Source organism: Cololabis saira, chromosome 20, assembly GCF_033807715.1.
Source record: "Cololabis saira isolate AMF1-May2022 chromosome 20, fColSai1.1, whole genome shotgun sequence".
NCBI classification, from domain to species: Eukaryota; Metazoa; Chordata; class Actinopteri; order Beloniformes; family Belonidae; genus Cololabis; species Cololabis saira.
Genome location: NC_084606.1, coordinates 12,378,096 through 12,401,053, shown reverse-complemented (window position 1 = coordinate 12,401,053; position 22,958 = coordinate 12,378,096). Strand labels below are relative to the sequence as shown.

Here is a 22,958-nt window from a genome sequence, read left to right as displayed (position 1 = left end):
TACAACCAAAGTTACTGTGGTGGGATTTTGTGTGACCCAGGTGGACCGGGTTAACGGGTTGTTACTGATGAATAAATCCACTCCAGATGTGTTTGTAGGTGGACTTGGCCGGGGGGGGCCCTCGAACCCTCGCAAAGTTTTTGGGTTTTTCGGGTCGGATCGGGTGTCTATATGCACAATTTTAACTCTCCAATTAGCAAAATACTGGATACCTTCCCCTGCCTCATCATCATCTGGCCTTGCCTCGACGCGGGGCCCCGCAGCTGCTTGAGACCCAGTCGGATCAGTGATTTTTGTAACAAATTTATCAAACGAGCCTTTCAGAGAGGCATTAAACTCTTCCATTGTCTTTAGTTTTTTTCTTTTTCCATGCCCTGATAGAAATGTCCTGAATCTGTCTCGTTCTCTCGACATTGTGTGACAGTTTGTTCCACACTCCACCCGTCTGGATCAGAGCACCTTGTGTCTGCGCTTGGTCTGACGCAGTTGTATTGAACAACAGACACGCGCAGCTGCGCAGCGACATCAATTAGCAAACACATCATTGCACATATATTTATTGATATGCACAGACTAGTACACATTTAGGTCTGTAATGGAACGTGACTGTTGATATTTATAAGGGAAAGAAGGAAAAAAAAGGAAAAAAAAAAAAACGGCACATGGCGTGAGGCCCTTGGGGCGCCAGTCAGTTGTGTGAAAACAGCGTGAAATTATGGAAATAAGACCTGGAAACAGGCATTGTGGCATAGAATTGTCAAATTGGTTTAATTCTCCATACAAATTGTTACACATTACTTTTGTAATAATGTATTTGACCTGGTCTTTGTAGGTTTTGACCGTATAGAAACGTAATTCTTGCCACTTTAAGAATGTGATGTACCTGCTGGATTCTACTGCCCTTACTTTTTAACAACTTGTGCTTTCTATTATTTTACCTCTTTTCTTATCATTTTATTTCATTTTATTTGTTATTTACTGTTTAATTGTGTCTTGCCGCTTTTAATGTTGATGTAAAGCACTTTGAATTACCTTGTGTTGTATTGTGCTCTACAAATAAACTTGCCTTGCCTTACTGTATAAGTCTTTATATCATATTCGTTAAAGTTGGAAGAATTAAAAAAAATGTTTAATACAATAGAGGGCGTGTCTGTCTTCTCCCTGGAAGGATGAGATTAAACTGAAGGTCGGTCTGGTTTTACATGACCATGTGTGGATCCTGATCCGGACCTGGGTCATGATCGTGGGGTGTGTGAGCGGGTCCTGCAGGTCTGGAGTCGCTCTGGACCAGAGGTTTCAGGGCGGTCCCGGTTCTGACCAGCAGATGGAGCTAGAGCACCGAACAGGGACAGAAAAACTAGCGGAAACGGAAGCTGGAGCCGTTTGAAGCTTTCAGCGGCAGACAGGACTCTGGTCCCGGACTGTAGTCCCCTGGTCCCGGACTGGATTAACCAGGACAAACCCCAACCCGGACATGGACCAGGACCCGGTCCAGAGCGGGGATTCCCTGCAGGTCCTAGTGGAGAAGTTCCGACCCAGCAGCGAGGCGGTGAGTGCAGTTCTGGTGCAGTTCTGGTTCAGGTCTGGTCCTGAACCTGTGGTGGGCGTGGCCTCTCCTGACGTTAACAACACTCTCTGGTTTTGTTGACATTCAGCAGGAGGTTGTTGTTGTTGTCTCTGCACCACGTGTATGGGCTCAAATTAAAGCCATAAATATTTTGTATCTGTAAATAAACTTTGTACTTGTAGAAATATTTTGTGCATGTGTAGAACATTTTTGTAGCTGTGGAATTAATTCGTCTGTGTACATTGGATATACAAATCTCAGGGGTGAAAGTAGATTAAAGTTCTTGCTGGTACTACGACCCCAACCTTCATGGCTTGTTCTCCTCCCACCACCAGCTTCTTGCATCCCTGAACACGCATTAAATTTTTTAACACCTGCATGGTGTAGACATTAGAAACACAACACTGTGTAGGCCTATAGCAAATGATTTAATTAAATGGTGTAAATAAAGGCCAGTCCAGACCAAGGATTGTCACAGAATAATTTGTAAATGTTGACAAAACTTTCAAAATCATAACAATTTGTTTTGTTTCAAATTAGAATAAATTTACAGTTAAATTCATCAGCAGCTGAACAGTTAACAAGTCTCTGTCTTTGAATTTTCAGAACATTGGGCACATAAATGAAAAGAGTAAAAGATGAGTAAAATGTCTCAAAATGTCTCTTACGATGTGTGCATTGAAATGGAAAAAAACTTCTTAAGTATTTTTTTCATCAAAGCAAAACACTTAAAACATAAAAAAAAAAAGTTACTTCAACATTTTTGACGCTTTTTTCTTTTTTTCCTGAAACGAGGAATGAAAACCAATCACAAATATCATTGTGATTATTTGGCGTGTTTTGGAATTTTGGTGCAATCATTTATTTTTTGTCCTTGCCCGGTGCAAATGACATAAAGTGCGTGGTTTGGTCGTGAAAAAAAAAAAGTAACGTCACGTAAACAATAAATCAAACGCTCCCTTCCATGCAGTGTGTGTGTTTAGGAAGTAAAGACTGGAATACGCTATTCACAAAAGCACAAATAGTGGGGTTTTACTAATATTTATATCGTACAAATATTTTAAAAATGATCAAAAAACAGGTCGGGACTCAGTTAGATTATATCGCTATGTTCGTGTCTCCTCACTCATTCAGTCAAAAAAGGTGGAGCTGAGTCATGGCTGAGTGGTAGCGTCGCTTTCTTTAGTGTGAGAGGTCGAGGGTTCGAGACCCGCTGTATGCGGAAATTATTGTCAGCAATTTGTGTGTTTTTTTTCCCGGTACTGCGTACCGGCACAGAATCTTTTGGTGGTACGGAGTACCGGATCGTACCGGCTTACTTTCACCCCTGACAAAGCTACAAACTTTTTTTTACAAAAGCTACAAACTTTTACTACTACGAATTATGGCGAATTATGGCACGTGCCAATAATAAGAGCCAATCAGCGATCTTTGGCACGGGTTTCAAAGCGTTTGTGGAGAGCCAATCAGCACATTGCATCGCCTACTGACGTCGCCGCCATATTGGATGTGGCAAGACTGGGCTGCAAACTAATACAAGTAAATGGACATATTTTCATAAAGCGCCTTTCTACAAAGAAATGTACGTTTTACGTCTCATTTATTCATTCACACACGCACTAATATACTTGGGAAACAGTTAGGCACCACATATATTTAATTTTCTCAGACAGCAAAAATAAGAACTTGATCCCACATAGGAGTAATTCATGTTATATCAGTTATAGAGAACAAGGTAGTGCCGAAAAACAATATTTTTCACACGCACAAAATATTTCTACAAGTACAAAGTTTATTTACAGATACAAAATATTTATGGCTTTAATTTGAGCCCATACATGTGGAAAAAAGGTTGACCTGTAAATTGGTGTGCGTGTGCGTGCGCGTGCGCGCGCGTGCGCGTGCGCGTGTGTGTGTTCATGAACAATAAGAATGAATCTCAGTACAGAGGGGGCGGAGCATTCTCGATGGGCCCTTATAATAGTCATTTTAACGTTCAACAACACCTCATCCCACCCCTCAAACAACATTTATTCTCACTTTTATTGAGCCAAGCCTATAGGCCTATGCTGCAGAAAGGAGAGTAAAGTCACAAACTTGTTCAGAAGAACACACACACACACACACACACACACACACACACACACACACACACACACACACACACACACACACACATAGGCCTGACAGCTGTCAATCACATGGCGCTGAAAACTCAGATAGTCACGGACTGACTCAGTTCCATCTTTGATACAGCTTAAATACAAAAAAAAACATAACTGGTCTAAAATTAAACAATCTATTTAGATAGATATAGACACAGTGGTTTATAACATCATTTCTGAGCTCTATAATAGAGAATAGACTCGGCGGTCTAGTTGACAACAACACAAAGCTCATTCAAATAGGCAGGTGGTCAAGCCTACCATAACATTCTGATAAAGACATTATTTATGAAGGTAGGATATGCGGGGATGCGCACGTACGGTGCGCGGCGCTGCGTACCCTACGCCGTAGGTTCTGCGTCGATTTAAAGCGGAACCATAATTAAGGTTTTACAGCCAATCAGTGTTGGCTCACAGCCCTGATGCGTTCAAGCCAGTTGTAAAGTAAGAATTAGCCTACACTGGCTGCACAATGCACATTTTATCGTTATTATAACCTACAATTTACGATTATATATGGACGTATCACACAAAACGGGGCCCTATGAGCTTGTGGGCCCCGTGGCGACCGCCCCCTTGCCCCCCCTCTGGCTCCGCTACAGCTTGTGTTATTTAATTAACATTTCTCATGGTAATAAGACAATAAGAGGTGGAGGAAACAAACGGATGCCCACCATCTCCAGATTCCGGAGTTGACCAGAAGTTCTGTTGTTTGTACTGCAGGAGTCTGTGTGGCTGAAGAACATCTTTACCCACGTTTCTCTACACCTGAACTCTGTCAGCTGTGGCCCCGGCCCCTCTACTGTTGACGGCTCATTGACAGGTGGGTCAGCCAAACACATCTTTATCTTCACTTTCAAACACATTTATATTAGATAAAACGTGCGTACGCCACTTTCTACGCTCACGGTCGGATGTTCAAAAAGTGATTTGAACGTGGAAAGTTGCGGTCCCTCACGCACACATCAAGTCTGGCGTACACACTTTTCTGAGGTTTTGTCTGTTGGCGACTCTCACTGGTGATGCAGGGAAGTGCAGAATATGAGGAAACAATAAGTTCATCAATAAGTTCACGACCACATGAAGGACACGACAGTCCCCACATCACCAGATAAGTTACACAAGAGTGGAGCTGCAACAATCTCACAATCAACCACATGAACATATGAAGGTAGGAACCTGTCAATCACAACCATGGTACCTGTCAATCACAACCATGGAACCTGACATTTTAAATGTCATATAGATCACCTTGTGGAAAAACTATCTAAATATGTCTGTTTTTCAAACTAATACACCTGCTTCCACGCTCTGCCCTTCTCATTCTTTATAAAACTTAGTTTGAACCACATTTAAATGACTGTAATATTATTTGGTGTAATACTTATCCCAGTCATCTAAAACATTTGAAGTGTTACAGAAAAAAACTATCCGTGCCCTCTCCTGGACGGAATTTAATTCACCTACTCGCCACCTGTTTGCCCACTATGGTATTCTTCGCCTTAAAGAATATAACTACTTCCATAATGCATGTACTATATATCAGGTGGTCTCAGGTTTGAATCCAAGACTAACTCAACTCATCCCAATCTCCTTTCCCCAGCACACCCACAATACTAGACACAAACACCTTATTATAGGGAAAAAACATGTATGTACAATTCGGGACCACAAAATGTTTCGTGTTAAGTGTTTGTAATGTGATATGTTGTAATGTAAGTGGTAGTCTAGTATAATGTGCATGTTGTATTGTTAAGTGTGTATATATAAGTGCAAGTGTATGTATGTATTCCTACTGTATGTATTTATGTTCATTGGCTCCTACCATAAGCTTTTGATAACTTCTCCAGGAGACCAATTCACATGTGTGAATAAATCAAATCAAATCAAATCAAAATCAAATCAATCACAAAGATGAAACCTGTCAATTGCAACGATGGAACCTGTCAATCACAATGACAGCCTTGGTTCTGGTAGGGGAATCTGCTGATCCAGGATCATCAGCGAGTCTTCAGGGACCACACTGACCTGTAGGTCCAGGATCTGGACTGGACTGGGACCTGCTGTCGAATCCAGCTGAAACATGTCCTAATATGGATCTTTTTTTCATTAACATGCACTTTTTGTTCCAGGTGCTGGTGGTGAACACAGTGTGTATCAGCTCAGTGTCACCCTGGTTGAGAAGATCCAGGAGAAAATGAGCATCTCTCCCAGCTTACCTGTCAGCTACAGGTAGACCCGCCCACCTGCTGACATCAGCTCTGTCAAAAATAATGAGATCGTGTGACACATTCTCCGTCTCTGTCTGCAGGTTACTGACTGTCTCAGAGCTCGTCTCCCAGCAACACCTGGCCTGTGTCAGCAACCTGTCCTGGAGCACCAATCAGCAGCGAGCGTGGAGCAAGGAGGCGGAGCTCTCTCTGCCGGGGCAGCGGGCCCTGCAGCGGGTCAACCTGCTGCTGATTGGCTGTCTGAAAGAGGGGGAGGCTGGGGAGTGGAGGCTGACTGATGGCAGCGGCAGTGTCAGGTGTGAGGTGAGTCAGGGTGGAGCAGTTGGGCGGAGCTTCACAGCTTTGATCTGGTTGCCCTTTACATCTGTCCTGGATATCTGCGGTGTTGCCAGGTGATGATCAGAAACTGATCTGAGCTGCGGCTTGCTTGGCCTGCCAGTACCTATCTACTGCGTCAGGAGTCTCACAGGCCGACATGGCCTGGTAGGACTCCTTCTTCAGCCTGACAGCATCCCTTATATTCCGATGAATAATCAAAAATTAAAACAAGCACGTTACGAGTAATTGTCAATCAAACCCATCGAAGTCCTCATCTTCCGTTTCTGAATTAAACAGCTGCGCTAAATCAAATATGCCAGTTCCACTTTCTTTGCTGTCAGAGTCACTTTCCGTGCCGTGTGGCCCCTTGGAAATGATGCCGGCTTTTGCGAAAGCTCAACAGTGCGAGCAGACACGTTAGCCCACGCATCTACAATCCATCTGCAAACTGTGGCCTAACTTGCCCGGCGCTGCCTTCCACTCTTTGTGAAACTGTGGTCTCCATCGGTCATTCATCGCTCCCAAAATCTTAAATTCTCTCGCGGCTGCTCGATTTCCATGTTCCTCCCCGTAGCTTTTAGCTTTCAGTTTAAACTGTGCTTCATACGCATCTCTCTTTGCCATTTTCAGGGTTGTTAACACAACAATGTTCTGCATAAAGCACATACCTGTTCTTTTATACACGCCCATACGTCCCCCTTTAACGTTCTCATGGTGGTCTCAACTATGTCCGCCTTACAATAACAACACACATTGGGCGCACTGCGCTATAGGGCGCGCCGGACATTTTGAAAAAAATACAAGACGTTTATATGCGCCTTATGGTCGTGAAAATACGGTACATTTGGGTCTGCCCGGTCTGTCCAACTTCCTCCTCCGCCAGCGCATCCAACTCACCTCCAGGTGGTGATCAGTTGACAGCCCCCCCCCCCCCCTCTTTGCCCGAGTGTCCAAGACATACGGCCGAAGATCAGATGAAACGACCACTGAAGTATTCCATTCATATTAAATGATGCTACTGTTTTGCATCATGTGATACATGTGATTTTCCATTTCCATCTCACTGAAAAACCTGATGTGCTTCCCCCTCCCCGCGTGAACTGGCAGGGAACGAACAGCCAACGTATTAACAAACATCAAACTGAACACAAATTGTCCGTGTGACTCCCAATTCAGGGGTCTATTAGTCTGACCCCTTTGAGCCGTCCATAGTGGCTCGAAAGGAAAAGTCTCTCTCCTCAGTCCGGAGGGTAAGGCCCTTACCTCCTAAGTAGCCACGAACGAACCTGACTTTTCAACTGTTACTAGTTGCAGTCATAGTACAGTACATGAGACTTCCTTGTATCTTGAATCCCGCCCGTCTGCGCCCTCCGTTGCTCGTCTGTCCACTCTCCCCTAGGACAGCCGCTGCACCTGCTCCATGAGCGTCTCCGGACATATGGTGGATGTCCCGGTGTAGCCTCTCCTCAGCAGCTCCTCTGATGCCTCCTCTGTGGTATCATAGGTTTTGGTTCCGCCGTCGTGTCTCACACGCAGCCTGGCAGGGAAGAGGGGAGTCTCTGCATTATTTGAGTATTAGAGGTGGATAGTCGTGGTCCAGGTTTATGTGGTTTTCTTGCCCTTCCTCTGCCATGCCCTGCGGAGTAATGTCTCTTGTTTTAAAACTTAAAAACTTTATTACAATGGAGCACGGCTGAGCATCCACCGGTGGCAGCGGTCCCAGATTTCTATCCAGGGGTTGGCGTGTGTGCTCCTCATCAACCAATCAAGTTTGGTACCTTTTTAGGTGTAGGATTGTTGTGTATCTTTTAAGTTTAATTTTAATTTATTTTTGTATGAATAAAACTTGAGGGTTTTTTGTAAAATTAGAATAACAAATTAATTGACCCTCTGATATCTGGAGCTATCCCTGGTCCTGTAGCATGAATGAACCTGCAGGTGTTTTGGTTTGTGCCGTGGTTAAAAGGTAAAATCCCCAGAGGGCTGTTGTGTCCACATAAACTCCACGCTCCAAGTCTCTGAACTCCTCCTACGTCTTCCTGCCCCAGAGGGGAGGAAGTGTACAGGAAGGCTCTAAGGCTGGACAGACACCGGCCACACTGCTCACGCCTGTCTTACATGTCTGTTTCACCTCCAGCTCTTGTCTCCATCTCCTCTTTGGCTCAACCGTCCCATCTTCCTTCCTCACTGGAACTACGTCCCCCATGATGCCCCAGGGCCCAACAGAGATGGAGGACACGTGGAGCTGGTTGGACCTCCTATTTTCCTGTGTCCTGCTGCCAACCAGCGATTGGCTGTAGGTGAGGAAGGAGGCGCGGAGCTTAGCAGAGCAGTGGGTGTCAGAGAAGCTGAAGGTTTCCTGCAGAATAGGTGAGTCACCTGAACCGTGAGGTGTGTCATCTCACCTAAACCAATTCCCATGTGTGTATGTTTCGAAGGTAGAACACAAAATGAAATACTTTTTGAAAACCGCCCAGAGTTATGGATAAGCCCTGAATGCAGGCATTGTGACGTAGAATTGTCAAATTGGTTTGATTCACCGCACATCAGCACAGATTACTTTGTAATACTGTATTTGACCCGGTTTTTGTACGTTTTGACCGTATAGAAACGTAATTCTCGTCAGTTGTGCGTGACAAAAGTCTGAGTTTGGCGACTCCACCGTAGAATCGACGGGTGTACGGATAAAGCTGGGTTAGAGGCCTGGGAATTGAGGCATCCCAAATCACTGACGTAGAATTGTCAAATTGGTTTGATTCACCGCACGAATCGGCCCAGATTACTTTCTAATACTGTATTTGATTATTTGACCTCTTTTCTTATCATTTTATTTGTTATTCATGTTTTAATTGTGTCTTGTTGATTTTAATGTTGACGTAAAGCACTTTGAATTACCTTGTGTTGAATTGTGCTATATAAATAAACTTGCCTTGCCTTACTTTGCCTTGCGTGTGCACGCCAGGGTAAGAGGGCGGCGAGTGTCGGTGTACGGAGAGGTGGCTTCAGTCTGCCCTCCACTGGTCGTAGGAGGAACCTCCTTCTTCTGCTTCAGCTTGACGGACCAGTCAACCTCACTTCCTGTCCTAGCGAAAGTAGAACACACACTTCCTGTCCTAGCGAAGGTAGAACACACACTTCCTGTCCTAGCGAAGGTAGAACACACACTTCCTGTCCTAGCGAAGGTAGAACACACACTTCCTGTCCTAGCGAAGGTAGAACACGCACTTCCTGTCCTAGCAAAGGTAGAACACACACTTCCTGTCCTAGCGAAGGTAGAACACACACTTCCTGTCCTAGCGAAGGTAGAACACACACTTCCTGTCCTAGCGAAGGTAGAACACACACTTCCTGTCTTAGCGAAGGTAGAACACACACTTCCTGTCCTAGCGAAGGTAGAACACGCACTTCCTGTCCTAGCGAAGGTAGAACACACACTTCCTGTCCTAGCGGAGTTAGAACACACACTTCCTGTCCTAGCGAAGGTAAAACACACACTTCCTGTCCTAGCGGAATTAGAACACACACTTCCTGTCCTAGCGAAGGTAGAACACACACTTCCTGTCCTAGTGGAGGTAGAACACACACTTCCTGTCCTAGCGAAGGTAGAACACACACTTCCTGTCCTAGCGAAGGTAGAACACACACTTCCTGTCCTAGCGAAGGTAGAACACACACTTCCTGTCCTAGCGGAGTTAGAACACGCACTTCCTGTCCTAGCGAAGGTAGAACACACACTTCCTGTCCTAGCGAAGGTAGAACACGCACTTCCTGTCCTAGCGAAGGTAGAACACGCACTTCCTGACCTAGTGAAGGTAGAACACACACTTCCTGTCCTAGCCAAGGTAGAACACACACTTCCTGTCCTAGCCAAGGTAGAACACACACTTCCTGTCCTAGCCAAGGTAGAACACACACTTCCTGTCCTAGCGAAGGTAGAACACACACTTCCTGTCCTAGCGAAGGTAGAACACACACTTCCTGTCCTAGCGAAGGTAGAACACACACTTCCTGTCCTAGCGAAGGTAGAACACACACTTCCTGTCCTAGCGGAATTAGAACACACACTTCCTGTCCTAGCGAAGGTAGAACACACACTTCCTGTCCTAGCCAAGGTAGAACACACACTTCCTGTCCTAGCGAAGGTAGAACACACACTTCCTGTCCTAGCGAAGGTAGAACACACACTTCCTGTCCTAGCGAAGGTAGAACACACACTTCCTGTCCTAGCGGAATTAGAACACACACTTCCTGTCCTAGCGAAGGTAGAACACACACTTCCTGTCCTAGCCAAGGTAGAACACACACTTCCTGTCCTAGCGAAGGTAGAACACACACTTCCTGCCCTAGCGGAGTTAGAACACACACTTCCTGTCCTAGCAGAGTTAGAACACACACTTCCTGTCCTAGCGAAGGTAGAACACACACTTCCTGTCCTTGCAGAGTTAGAACACACACTTCCTGTCCTAGCGGAGTTGGGAAATGACTGTATTTCCTCAGTGTTGCTGTTTTTGATGGGATTCTGGTCTGCTGTCTGTTTTTCAGGATTCTGGTTTGTGGTGGTCTCGGTGTGTGTGTGTGGGACAGAGTGTGTGTGTGACGTCTCTCAGAGTGTGCGTCCTGCGAGGCTGGAGAGGAAAAAACATCCTGTGTGTGACTGAGAGGTCTCAGATACACACCGACTACACGCACACACACACACGTGACGATGCACACTCTCCTGTCCATGACACACCGTCACAGCAGGACACGCCCATTCCAAAGGTGATACAACCTGATGACTGTACGGAGGTGGGGCCTGAGGAGGACCAATCAGGAGTGAGGATGAAGCGGTCCAAAGTCATCAGTTACCAGGTGAGAGGAGAGCTGCCGTCAGACATGGAGATATACCGTTAAACATGTCGACTCGATGGTGAAATCAGAGATCACTGTTGCGTTTAATCAACGCTGGTTCATACAAACGGGTGGCTGGTCCGCTAAGCGGGGTAACATGACTTGTACGGACGAGGAAGTCATAACGGCTGGCCATTGGCTGAGCCGACTGCAATCAATCATCTTGGAACTAGATGTAGTGCTTTAAACTCTCCTGGTTGTACAAAAACATTCCCCCCTCAGAGTCGTCATGGATGTGAAGTCAAACGATTGAGAACAAAGCGGTTTTTGAAGCAGACTGTAAATGTGTTTATTTCTGCTCTAAAGATGGACATTAACGTGGAGGACGGTGGAGACGGGGTCTCTTTAGCAGCATCTAGCGACCAGTCCAGGAACTGCAACAATTCTTAGTTTTACATGAACCTCCACCTGGAAGTTGGATGGTTGGGAGTTGATAAATACCCAGATGTGTTCTTGCTCCGCCCATTTTACCCAGCACTGGAGATCTTTGTAGACTCAAGCAAACCAATGGGTCACATGACCGAATGCTTCGACCATTGTTTTATACTGTAGAGACAGCACTGTCTCCCAGAATGCAAGTAAAACAAGTAAAAGTAATAGAAGAGGAAATAGGAGGCACTTTATTTTTGTCTAATAGAATGTTAGATATCTAGATAATGTATTTCAAACAAAAAGTTTTTGTCTTTTTACTTCTACCAAACTTTAGAACGCGGCTAATATAGAAATTAATATGAAACATAGTATGAATGAATGGTTATAAAACCTCCAGCAGATGGTCCGTTCTCAGGTGTCAGACTAGACTCCTTGGTCTCCACATTCAGGATCAGGACCAGCCACTTCCCCCCCTCTGTAGGACGGGTCGTTGTCCCGGATGAGACCCATCACTGTTGTAATCTGCATATATAGAAATGAAATGAGGCAGATGCAGAGCGTGTTGTGATGTTTAGTGTGTTTTTTTTAATTAATAACCAAGTCAACTTTAAAAGTTTTAGCGTGTTAGCCTGTTAGCTGAGCTGTGATGTCATTAAGAACACTGATGATGTCATCTGAAGAATGACAGACATGAGTTCCCGCGTCCTCCAAACTCCTTTCTGCCAGGTTACAACTGACACATGGCCATTGGCCACGGTTACATGTTTGTTAATTCGGAATTAATTATTCCAAATTAAATAATTCAGAATTAAACTATTTTTCTTTAAGTTTACATGGAAATAGTAATTCCGAATTGAGGTTTACATGGAAAACACGTTTGATCGGCTTTATCCAATTCCGCTTAAGGCTGAAATATGCTTCTGCGTCACACCAACGCAGAGCACACTCCGCAGCCGTGACGCCGTGCTGAACCCTTCAGACTTCTCCGTCTCTCCATTTGGTCGCGGTGCAGTACCCCCCGCGGCCACTAGTTAGCGATCTTTTTCTGAATGGTTTATCCGACTTTTTCCGGTCACAGTAAATCAAAGAAATAGGGACAACTATTGTGCAAAAAACAAGAACAAAAAAAAATCACACATAAACGAAGAAAAGAGCCCTGGAAGTTCACTACTGATTCAAACCGGAAACCGGAAATGCTTCGCTTTCAAACAAACCAATCACAGCCCTCTCGGTCTGCGTGTGGTCTGCGTCTCCTTGACGCGTAGTTACAATTTTCGGGAGGTGCACGTCAGTGACGGCGCAGGTGACGGCGTGTCCTCTGCGTCGATCCAAACCACACGCTGTAGGCACGGCGCCATTTTGACGCAGAAGCATAATTCAGCCTTTAAGGTCTGGGGGTTGGGAAGGTTCTGATTGGATAGGGGGGCGGACCGGAAGTTACGTCTACCGGAAGAAAAACAAACTTAGCCGCTACAACTTTGAAAAGCTCACAATTTTGATGTTTCCTGCCATCTGTTCTTTTAATTATTTCCAGGTCCTCCAAGCTATTTATTAAATAAATGGTCTCTGCTCTTGACCACCGTTTACTGCGTGCTGCCATCTTGAAACTTTGTTTGTTAAACAAGCCCAGCGCGGAATATAAGCGTCATGGAGACAGACGGGCGAGAGAACGAGCAGCGGAGAAAGACCGGAATTAATTTAAAGTGGAATGATTGCAGAATTATTCTATTCGGATTTAAAATTGGAATAAACCAGCCACTTACTTCGGAAATTAAGTTTAATTCGGAATGGCCATTTTCATTCGGAATAAGGTGTTTACATGTTAATTTTTATTCATTTTAAATCGGATTAAATTTTAATTCTGAACTAAAGAGGAATTAAACTTCCCATGCGCTGATTGTTTACCTGTGAGTGAAGCTCCGCCTCTTTCCTCTGATAGGGCATGGTTACTGAGGTGGTGAGTGAGGGGGCGGGGCTGTATGTGATTGACAGGAAGGTGGGTCTGTGTCTGGCCTATCAGCCGTCAGCCAGGAGGAAGCTGAGAGCAGGAGACCAGGTGGAGGTGAGTGGCTGCTCCGTACGGTCTTATTGATCCCACTTTCCTGGTCACGTGTATTGATCTGCTGCTATTGATCGTTTCAGCTGCATCATATCCACTTCCTGTATCAGCCCTGTCCTGACTTCCCTCCCAGCATGCTTTGCAGCTGCCTCCACTCCACTGTCAGGGTGACCTCCTTCAGCAGAGTAGGAGGCTCTGCTTCAGCCCCCCATTGTCCTGGGGATGGAGTGTTGCCACGGTTACTGCTGCAGAACAACACAGGCGTGTCTGAGTACTTGTGGACATGTCACCTGTCTTCACAGCTGTCCCAGAGGTGAGGACGTAGCTCTCTCTGCCCCAGTTGTTGGTCCGGCCCAGGTTAGAGAGAGTGACCGTGGATTCACACTGAAAGCGTCAAAAATCTCCTGACGCCAGCAACGCGCTGCTTGGTGCATTCACACTGAAAGCTGCATGCACTGCCGATGCCTGCAGTGGGCGGGGCTAAAGCTGCGTTGCAGAACTGGAGGGAAACAAGTGTATATAGTCTACACATATCTATATAAAGCTGCACATCTTCAGTTTCCTATTTCACCATTGATCACACTTTGGGAAGCCTTCTCTATATTTTAGCGTTATTTCCGCGTAGATAAGAGTGAGTTTGATGCTCCTTAACAAGGTTTTTCCCGGATCAACAGCAACCATCGTTGGTCCTGGTGAAGCTGCAGTCTGTCTGCGGTGAACAGTGACTGCGTTTACATGCACTCAATAACCCTTTTAAAACCCGAATATTGGCAATAACCCGAATTTGCACGGCCATGTAAACACCAATAACCCCTTTGAATAACCGGAATTTGCTCATGTTCCGGTTTTTAAAAACCTGAATATGACCCCTGAGTTACTCCTTTTAAAACCCGAATATTCGGTCATGTAAACGCCAAACGGAATATCCCCATCAAACGGAACATGAATTTGTTTTCTGCGCATGCTCTGTTTACAAGGAATCCTGGTCTTTTGAGTCCAGGAAGTTCTTCTAAACACGGCCAAACGCGCGTCACTGGTTTGATCCAGATATCCCAAATGATTAATCACCATGTAAACAGGGATAACCCTGTTTGCTCACGCATGTTAACGGAATATTCCGAATGTTTCAGTAACCTGAATATTAGCAATAACCCGAATTTTGACTGCATGTAAACGTAGTCACTGACACACAGGGTCGGAGCAGATTTGGTCATATTGTTTAAACTGTGTTTTGTGATTATTAAGCACGGTTTTTAATTATTTTGTGATGTAGCAAATAAAATCGTTCGGACCATCCAGCCCCTCAACCATCAGTTACGTGTTTCACATGAACAGTTCAGGTAAAAACAGCAGTCAAATCAGTCATCAGACATCAATGTCAGTTTACTGAAAGAAATATATTAATTCCTGATAAAATAAGTTTGTCAGTGCACAGCTCTGCTCTTGTGTGCATGTGAATGAGTGAATGGCAGCCGGACGCCTACGACGCCTGTGACGCTTTCAGTGTGAATCCAGGGTGAGAGAGGGACCCGCTTGGCAAGTTTTTATTTCTGGGGGAGGGCGCTAGGGTTGCCACTAATGATTATTTTCTTGTCGATTAATCTATCGATTATTTTCAGATTAATTTTATGATGATTTTCCCCCTCTTGATTCATCTTTCTGTTAAATGCCAACAAATAATACATTTTCTTACAACTTCTTACTTGACTTTCAGAATTTAAGTTTTCTGAGTCTTTTTACATTAAGCTCTGCATGTGTTGCATATCTGTAAAACTGAAATTATTTTCCATGGAGGACAAGTGAGATACTTTTCTTTTTTTGGATGAAAGACTGTTAACTCCAAACATATTTCTGGAATATTAATAAACAATTTACGACCTAAACCCTGTCTTTCCATGTCCTCCCCTGTCTCAGTCTGGTCCCAGGTGTCCTGAAGCAGCAGTGTGTGTGTCTCCTGTCCTGGAAACTGATGGAGACGCTGTGGAGACGAAAAGGACGAGGACAAAGACAAAGAGACATCTACTCAGAGATGCTGGATGAGCCCCACACCTGTCCTCTAACCCGGGTAAATGTCCTGTCCTGTCCCCTGACCCTGTTAGATATATCTTTCCCGGTCCTCTCCCAGACCTGAATTGTCCTACTGTTGTCTCTCCAGTACAGTGTGGACTCTGCGGTCCACCAGAGCCTCAGCGTGTCAGACCTCCTTCAGTCCCTCCGGTCCACCTGCTGGTCGTCTCTGTGTCTGAGGTCTGTGTTGGGTCCTGACGGTTCTGGTCTGTCCATGTCTGAGATCAGCCTGGCTCTGTCCTGGTCCTGCAGGACTCTGTCCTCTGACCCTCAGAGAGGAGACAGTCTCAGGTAAGACCTGATTCTGAAATAGTTTTTATTCACAATCATGATCCCGCCCCCTCTGTACTTTAGTCTAGCGTTAGGTAGTACGGTTGTATTTTAATATAGAGTTGGGTAGTAAGGTTGTACTTTAATCTAGCGTTGGGTAGTACAGTTGTACTTTAACCTGAATTTGGGTAGTACAGTTGTACTTTAATCTAGTGTTAGGTAGTACGGTTGTACTTTAATCTAGTGTTAGGTAGTACGGTTGTGATTTAATCTAGTGTTAGGTAGTACGGTTGTACTTTAATCTAGCGTTGGGTAGTACGGTTGTACTTTAATCTAGCGTTGGGTAGTACGGTTGTACTTTAATCTAGGGTAGGGTAATACGTTTGTACTTTAATCTAGCGTTGGGTAGTACAGTTGTACTTTAATCTAGCGTTGGGTAGTGCAGTTGTACTTTAATCTAGCGTTGGGTAGTACGGTTGTACTTTAATCTAGCATTGGGTATTAAGGTTGTACTTTAATCTAGCATTGGGTAGTAGGGTTGTACTTTAATCTAGCATTGGGTAGTAGGGTTGTACTTTAATCTAGCATTGGGTAGTACGGTTGTACTTTAGTCTAGCGTTGGGTAGTACAGTTGTACTTTAATCTAGCGTTGGGTAGTGCAGTTGTACTTTAATCTAGCGTTGGGTAGTACGGTTGTACTTTAGTCTAGCGTTGGGTAGTACAGTTGTACTTTAATCTAGCGTTGGGTAGTACGGTTGTACTTTAATCTAGCATTGGGTATTAAGGTTGTACTTTAATCTAGCGTTGGGTAGTACAGTTGTACTTTAATCTAGCGTTGGGTAGTACGGTTGTACTTTAACCTGAAGTTGGGTAGTATGGTTGTACTTTAATCTAGCGTGGGGTAGTACAGTTGTACTTTAATCTAGCGTTGGGTAGTACGGTTGTACTTTAGTCTAGTGTTAGGTAGTACGGTTGTACTTTAATCTAGTGTTAGGTAGTACGGTTGTGATTTAATCTAGTGTTAGGTAGTACGGTTGTACTTTAATCTAGCGTTGGGTAGTACGGTTGTACTTTAATCTAGCGTTGGGTAGTACGGTTGTACTTTAATCTAGCGTTGGGTAGTACGGTTGTACTTTAATCTAGGGTAGGGTAATACGTTTGTACTTTAATCTAGCGTTGGGTAGTACAGTTGTACTTTAATCTAGCGTTGGGTAGTGCAGTTGTACTTTAATCTAGCGTTGGGTAGTGCAGTTGTACTTTAATCTAGCGTTGGGTAGTACGGTTGTACTTTAATCTAGCATTGGGTATTAAGGTTGTACTTTAATCTAGCATTGGGTAGTACGGTTGTACTTTAGTCTAGCGTTGGGTAGTACAGTTGTACTTTAATCTAGCGTTGGGTAGTGCAGTTGTACTTTAATCTAGCATTGGGTAGTGCAGTTGTACTTTAATCTAGCGTTGGGTAGTACGGTTGTACTTTAATCTAGCATTGGGTATTAAGGTTGTACTTTAATCTAGCGTTGGGTAGTACAGTTGTACTTTAATCTAGCGTTGGGTAGTACGGTTGTACTTTAACCTGAAGTTGGGTAGTATGGTTGTACTTTAATCTAGCGTGGGGTAGTACAGTTGTACTTTAATCTAGCGTTGGGTAGTACGGTTGTACTTTAACCTGAAGTTGGGTAGTATGGTTGTACTTTAATCTAGCGTTGGGTAGTACGGTTGTACTTTAGTCTAGCGTTGGGTAGTACGGTTGTACTTTAGTCTAGCGTTGGGTAGTACGGTTACTCTTAAACCTAGCGTTGGGTAGTACGTTGTACTTTAATCTAGTGTTGGTATTACGGTTGTACTTTAATCTAGAGTTGGGTAGTACGGTTGTACTTTAACCTGAAGTTGGGTAGTATGGTTGTACTTTAATCTAGCGTGGGGTAGTACAGTTGTAGTTTAATCTAGCGTTGGGTACTATGGTTGTACTTTAATCTAGCGTTGGGTACTATGGTTGTACTTTAATCTAGCGTTGGGTACTATGGTTGTACTTTAATCTAGGGTTGGGTAATACGTTTGTACTTTAATCTAAGGTTGGGTATTAAGGTTGTACTTTAATCTAGTGTTAGGTAGTACGGTTGTACTTTAACCTGAAATTGAGTAGTACGGTTGTACTTTATTATTTCGTTTATTTCGGCATGTTTATATAGACATATTTCATCTCCAGAACATTATACATTGCATACTCAGCACATGACGAAAAGGGTACGGGAGAAGCTGACGCTTATCAAAGTCCCGCCCCGTTCTATGTAAGATTCATGATCACATCAACAACAGAATTCAGTAAGATACATAGTTTACCACATAGCAATTTGTCTAATTTCATCCTTCACAGTCCAGATAGCATGTATGTTTGTACACGTGTCCAGTCCACTCATCCTGATCATTTTTTTAATCTAGTGTTAGTTTGTACTGTTGTACTTTAATCTAGTGTTGGTATTACGGTTGTACTTTAATCTAGTGTTGGTATTACGGTTGTACTTTAATCTAGAGTTGGGTAGTATGGTTGTAGTTTAATATAGGGTTGAGTAGTACGATTGCACTTTCATCTAGTGGTAGTTTGTAGGTTGTACTTTAAACTAGCATTGGGTATTAAGGTTGTACTTTAATCTAGAGTTGGGTAGTACGGTTTACTTTAATCTAGCGTTGGGTACTAAGGTTGTACTTTAATCTAGCGTTGGGTAGGACTTTATCCTGATGAGTGGATGTTGCTGGGACAACCAGTCGCTTTCTTGCCATCTTTAGTGTTAAAGTAAACATTATCTGACCCCGGTTGCGTGATATGTCCTGATTGTGTTTCTTGGCTATTTTAGGCCCCGCCCCCTGTTCCTGGTGGGCGTGCTGGAACTTCCCACTCAGACATCTGACTTCAAACAGAGTCTGCAGCTCAGAGATGCCACAGGAGGCGTGGCCTGTGTCGTCACGGAGACCGGCCGGGAGGACGAGGGATGTCAGACGGCCTCCTTAAACACGGCCTGGATCGGTACGTTGACACACTTGATCATGCTGTGGTTCAATTCCTGGTCCAGCACCAGTTCCTGCCTTAGAAACATGAACTGTAAAACAATGCACGAAGCATTCGGTCACGTGACCCGTTGGTTTCTGAAGGCCGCTCTTGATGAAGCCTGTCTTTCCCGTTTCCTTATTTCCCAGCAGGATGTCAATCAAAGTTAGCTTTGCTCCCAGCTCCCTCAGCTGAACCCCGCAGGAACATCTGCAGATCTGCCGTCACACGTTTCCAGCGGGATAAACCGTTAAACACGTTGACCTGATGGTGAAATCAAAAATGACCGTCATGTTTAGCTGACGCTGGTTGATACAAACAGGTGGTTGCTTCGATAAGCGCGGTAGCATAACAATTACGAATGAGGAAGTGATAATAGCTAGTTATTGGCTGAGCTGACTGTCAATCAATCATATAAGATTTACATTTAGTGCTTTATATGAACTCTCCTGGCGTGGGACAAAAACATTCACCCCCTGACTCGGCATGGTTGTGAAATCAAACGATTGAGAACAAACCGTTTTTTTTTGTTTTTTTTTTTAACTACACTGTAAATGTGTTTATTTCTGCTTTAAAGTTGGACGTTTTACCCTGGATGTTAGTGGAGACGGGCTCGCTTTTGGATCTGGACCCTAGTGACCAGTCGAGGGACTGCAACAATCTAAGTTCCTCATGAGACCTGGAAGTTGGATGGTTGGTGTCTTGTTCTTCAGCTTTCAACAAAGAGCACATTAGTGGTTCTGATCCTGGAAAACTACAGATATCTTACAACCAAACGTGCACTGGTTTAGACCGCACAACCGGTTCCGTCTGGGATTTAGATTGTGGTGCACGTGGAACCAACCAGGGGCCTCATTTAAAATGGAGTGCGTAGAATTCATACTAAAAGTGCACGTACTCTCAAAAGCCGAAAATGCCGGGCGCAAAAAAAAATCCGGATCAATAAAACCATGTGCACGCAGACTTCCACGCAGTCCAGCTGGAAGGTTGCGTAGCTGAATCCGCCTCCTATCACGCCCAGAAATGCATATGGATGAGCCTGCTGAGCATGCGCAGTGGCTTTCTGCAGCCTGTTTGGCGCAGATCCATAGTTTGGCGTCAGAATGAATGAGAAGTAGCAGCCACCGTGACACTGACTTTCACGGAGACCTAGATATGATGTGGAGGACAGGAAAACCACATTATTTGGTGGTCACAGTAAAAGTTAGAATAAGTATATAAATAGTAGGCTATACAATAAAATAAAGCGAGTGAGTGGCAGCACGCCGTTGCTGCGCTAAACGCCGTGAGTTCCCCGGCGCAACAGGGGGGACATGTCCCCCGTCTTTTCAAAATCATGTATTTGTCCCCCCCACTTTTTACAGTTTAAAAACTAACGGTAGGATCAGCAAATCATCAAGACACTCGGGAAGGCGGCCCGGCGGCCCCCGCTCCCCCTCCTCCCTCCCGTCTCCCCTCAGAACTGCTCTAGGCTGATTTATGGTTCCGCGTTACACCAACGCAGAGCCTACGGCGTAGGGTACGCAGCGACGCGCACCCTACGCCGGACCCTACGGCGTAGGCTCTGCGTTGGTGTGACGCAGAACCATAATTCCGGCTGTAACAGCATGTGCGCACGTACCCGTGCATGACAGGCAGATACACACGGGGAGAAGGGACTATTTCTTAAATTCTTTTTTTTTTTTTAACTTTATCCTTATGAACGCAATTGTTATATAGTCCAACTTTCCTTATTTTAATCAGAACACTTTCTTTTTTCCTCTTCGGCGTGAAGTAGTGGGCTCGGAGCGGCAGCCACCCCCTCCCCGCCCCCCGCTCCGTTATCAGCACTATTTTATTATAAGTCTGATATATGTTGTGAGATGTGATGACATTATTAAGAGTATGACATGAATCTGGCTTCATTTCACCACCTCACAGCCTGCGTCGCCAGTTCCCCGTGTCTTAAGTAAATTCTTACGGGAGGGTCGAGGTTGCCGTAAAGATACGCAGATTTTTCGGTTAGTTTTTTCTTTTTAGATCCGAGACTTTGCGTAGAAGGTGGCTTCCGCAACTTTCAGGCGCTTTTTCTGCGCAAGCAAGCTTTATAGATGAGGCCCCTGAACATTAAGTCCCGAATTTGTGAAGCTGATGGACAAGAAAGAAGGAAAGGACACCAGCATTCAGCTGTTAAGCTCCCAGAGGAGACAAATCATCTTGAACTACAGTCAGTGACCAGAGTGAGAAACCATTTGGATTGGAACTGTCCTGAAGGGTCTCCTTTCACCGACTATTGAAACGATTAGTCCACTAATCGGATAATTAGTATTTTTTTCTTAAATTTAGTATGAGGTTGCTTTAATTATGTGGCAAATGATATACACAAGAAGGATGGGTACTTAGGTATAGGTATATAGGTATTTCATTCAACTTCTTCGGACTGCGTGCATTTAATTTAAAATACTTTTGTCAGGCACAGTCAGGCATAGCGTTAAAGCTCTCTTTTAAAGACAAAATACGCTAAATGTCTTACCAAGGCAAGTTTGTTTCGTTCACCACTCCAACGTGCTTTCTCTTCAAATGCTCGTGCATTACCGACGTGCTCCCGTGATAAGCAAGGTCTGCTTTGCAAACCTGCATACAAAAGTCTTGACGCTTAGTCCTACTTCAAGGCAGGATTTGTTGGTGAAATTAAAGTGATGAGGACACCGAACTTTATGATTTGACCATTTAACGTTAGCTGCCCAAAAATCCGGGAGTGGAGTGCCCTAGTGGTTGGGGGTTGGGGCTCATGATCCGAAGGTTGTGGGTTCGTACCCTGGCACAAGCCGGCAGAGACGCTGGAGTCGGGGACACACTCCCTGAGTTACTGAGTCCGGGTTTAATTTGGCTTCTTGATCTCTCAATCAGCTGCTCCCGCTTGTAAACAACTCAACCGTTGCTTGCTATGGTTACTCATCGTAAAATAAATGAATTACCTCAAACAGTTGCCATAGTAACGGAGCCTCTGCAACAAGCCGCCACTAAAGCCTAAATTATGTCGTAAATTACGTCAAAACGACGCTGTGCCTACGTCGTCGCTGTGACGCCGTCGTGAACCCTTCGGACTTCTCCGTCACTCCATTTCTCCGCGGTGCAGTACCCCCCGTGACCGCTAATTCCCGATCTTTTCCTGAATGGAAAGAGATAAGGACAACTATTGTGCAAAAAAACAAAACAAAAAAAATCAAACATACACGAAGAAAAGAGCGCTGAAAGTTCACGACTGCTTCAAACCGGAAACCGGAAATGCGTTGCTTCCAAGCGAACCAATCACAGCCCTCTCCGTCTGCGTTGGGTCTGCATCGCCTCGATGCGTAGTTACAATTTTTGGGAGGTGCACGTCAGTGACGGCGTCAGTGACGGCGTCAGTGACGGCGTCAGTGACGGCGTGTGGTCTGCGTCGACTCGTACCACACGCCGTAGGCACGGCGTCGTTTTGACGTAGAACCATAACTCAGCCTTACAAGGCGCTGATCTAGAGTGGTCTGTGTGTCCAGGATGTCTGGTGTGTGTCCTCCGGTTCACCATGGTAACAGAGAGGTTCCTCCAGTCAGAGTTCCCGTCCTACCAACACCTGGACCAGGACCAGTTCATCACACACAGACGCTGCAGGTACACACACAGATGTTTTTAACCTCCTCTACATCTGTATCCCCATCTTCCTCACAGACAATGTTTCATCTGGGGGGCTGGTCCTGGCGGGCTGGATGGACGCTGCTTACTAGAGCTAGAAACAAACATTCTGAGCTGTTCCAAATATCACTAACCCTTTCTGAGACCAAAGTGTCCTTTTGGGACACTTGACAAACGTTTAAAGTCTAACTGGTTTCCATCCGTCCCCCTGTTCTGGTGTCGGAGCAGCTCGGGGGACATCTGAGGCAAAGGTTTCTCTCAAAGAGTTCCCCAAAGCCACTACTGTCCCGTTCGGGGAATAAATGGGACGATTTCTTGGGAA

General features: G+C 44.8%; 1 protein-coding gene across 1 annotated transcript in view; it reads left to right on the top strand.

Annotated features, from left to right (window-relative positions):
• Positions 1-1,394: 1,394 nt before the first annotated feature.
• Positions 1,395-22,958, top strand: part of ctc1 (CTS telomere maintenance complex component 1) — a 36,389-nt gene continuing 14,825 nt past the window's right edge. The window contains exons 1-13 of the mRNA XM_061710138.1: positions 1,395-1,549; positions 4,456-4,555; positions 5,865-5,964; positions 6,044-6,266; positions 8,419-8,651; positions 9,244-9,373; positions 10,824-11,132; positions 13,483-13,605; positions 13,686-13,915; positions 15,517-15,667; positions 15,758-15,960; positions 18,792-18,961; positions 22,501-22,615. Of these exons, the coding sequence (XP_061566122.1) occupies positions 1,475-1,549; positions 4,456-4,555; positions 5,865-5,964; positions 6,044-6,266; positions 8,419-8,651; positions 9,244-9,373; positions 10,824-11,132; positions 13,483-13,605; positions 13,686-13,915; positions 15,517-15,667; positions 15,758-15,960; positions 18,792-18,961; positions 22,501-22,615 (2,162 nt within the window). The 5' untranslated portion in view covers positions 1,395-1,474. The remainder of the gene's footprint in view (positions 1,550-4,455; positions 4,556-5,864; positions 5,965-6,043; positions 6,267-8,418; positions 8,652-9,243; positions 9,374-10,823; positions 11,133-13,482; positions 13,606-13,685; positions 13,916-15,516; positions 15,668-15,757; positions 15,961-18,791; positions 18,962-22,500; positions 22,616-22,958) is intronic.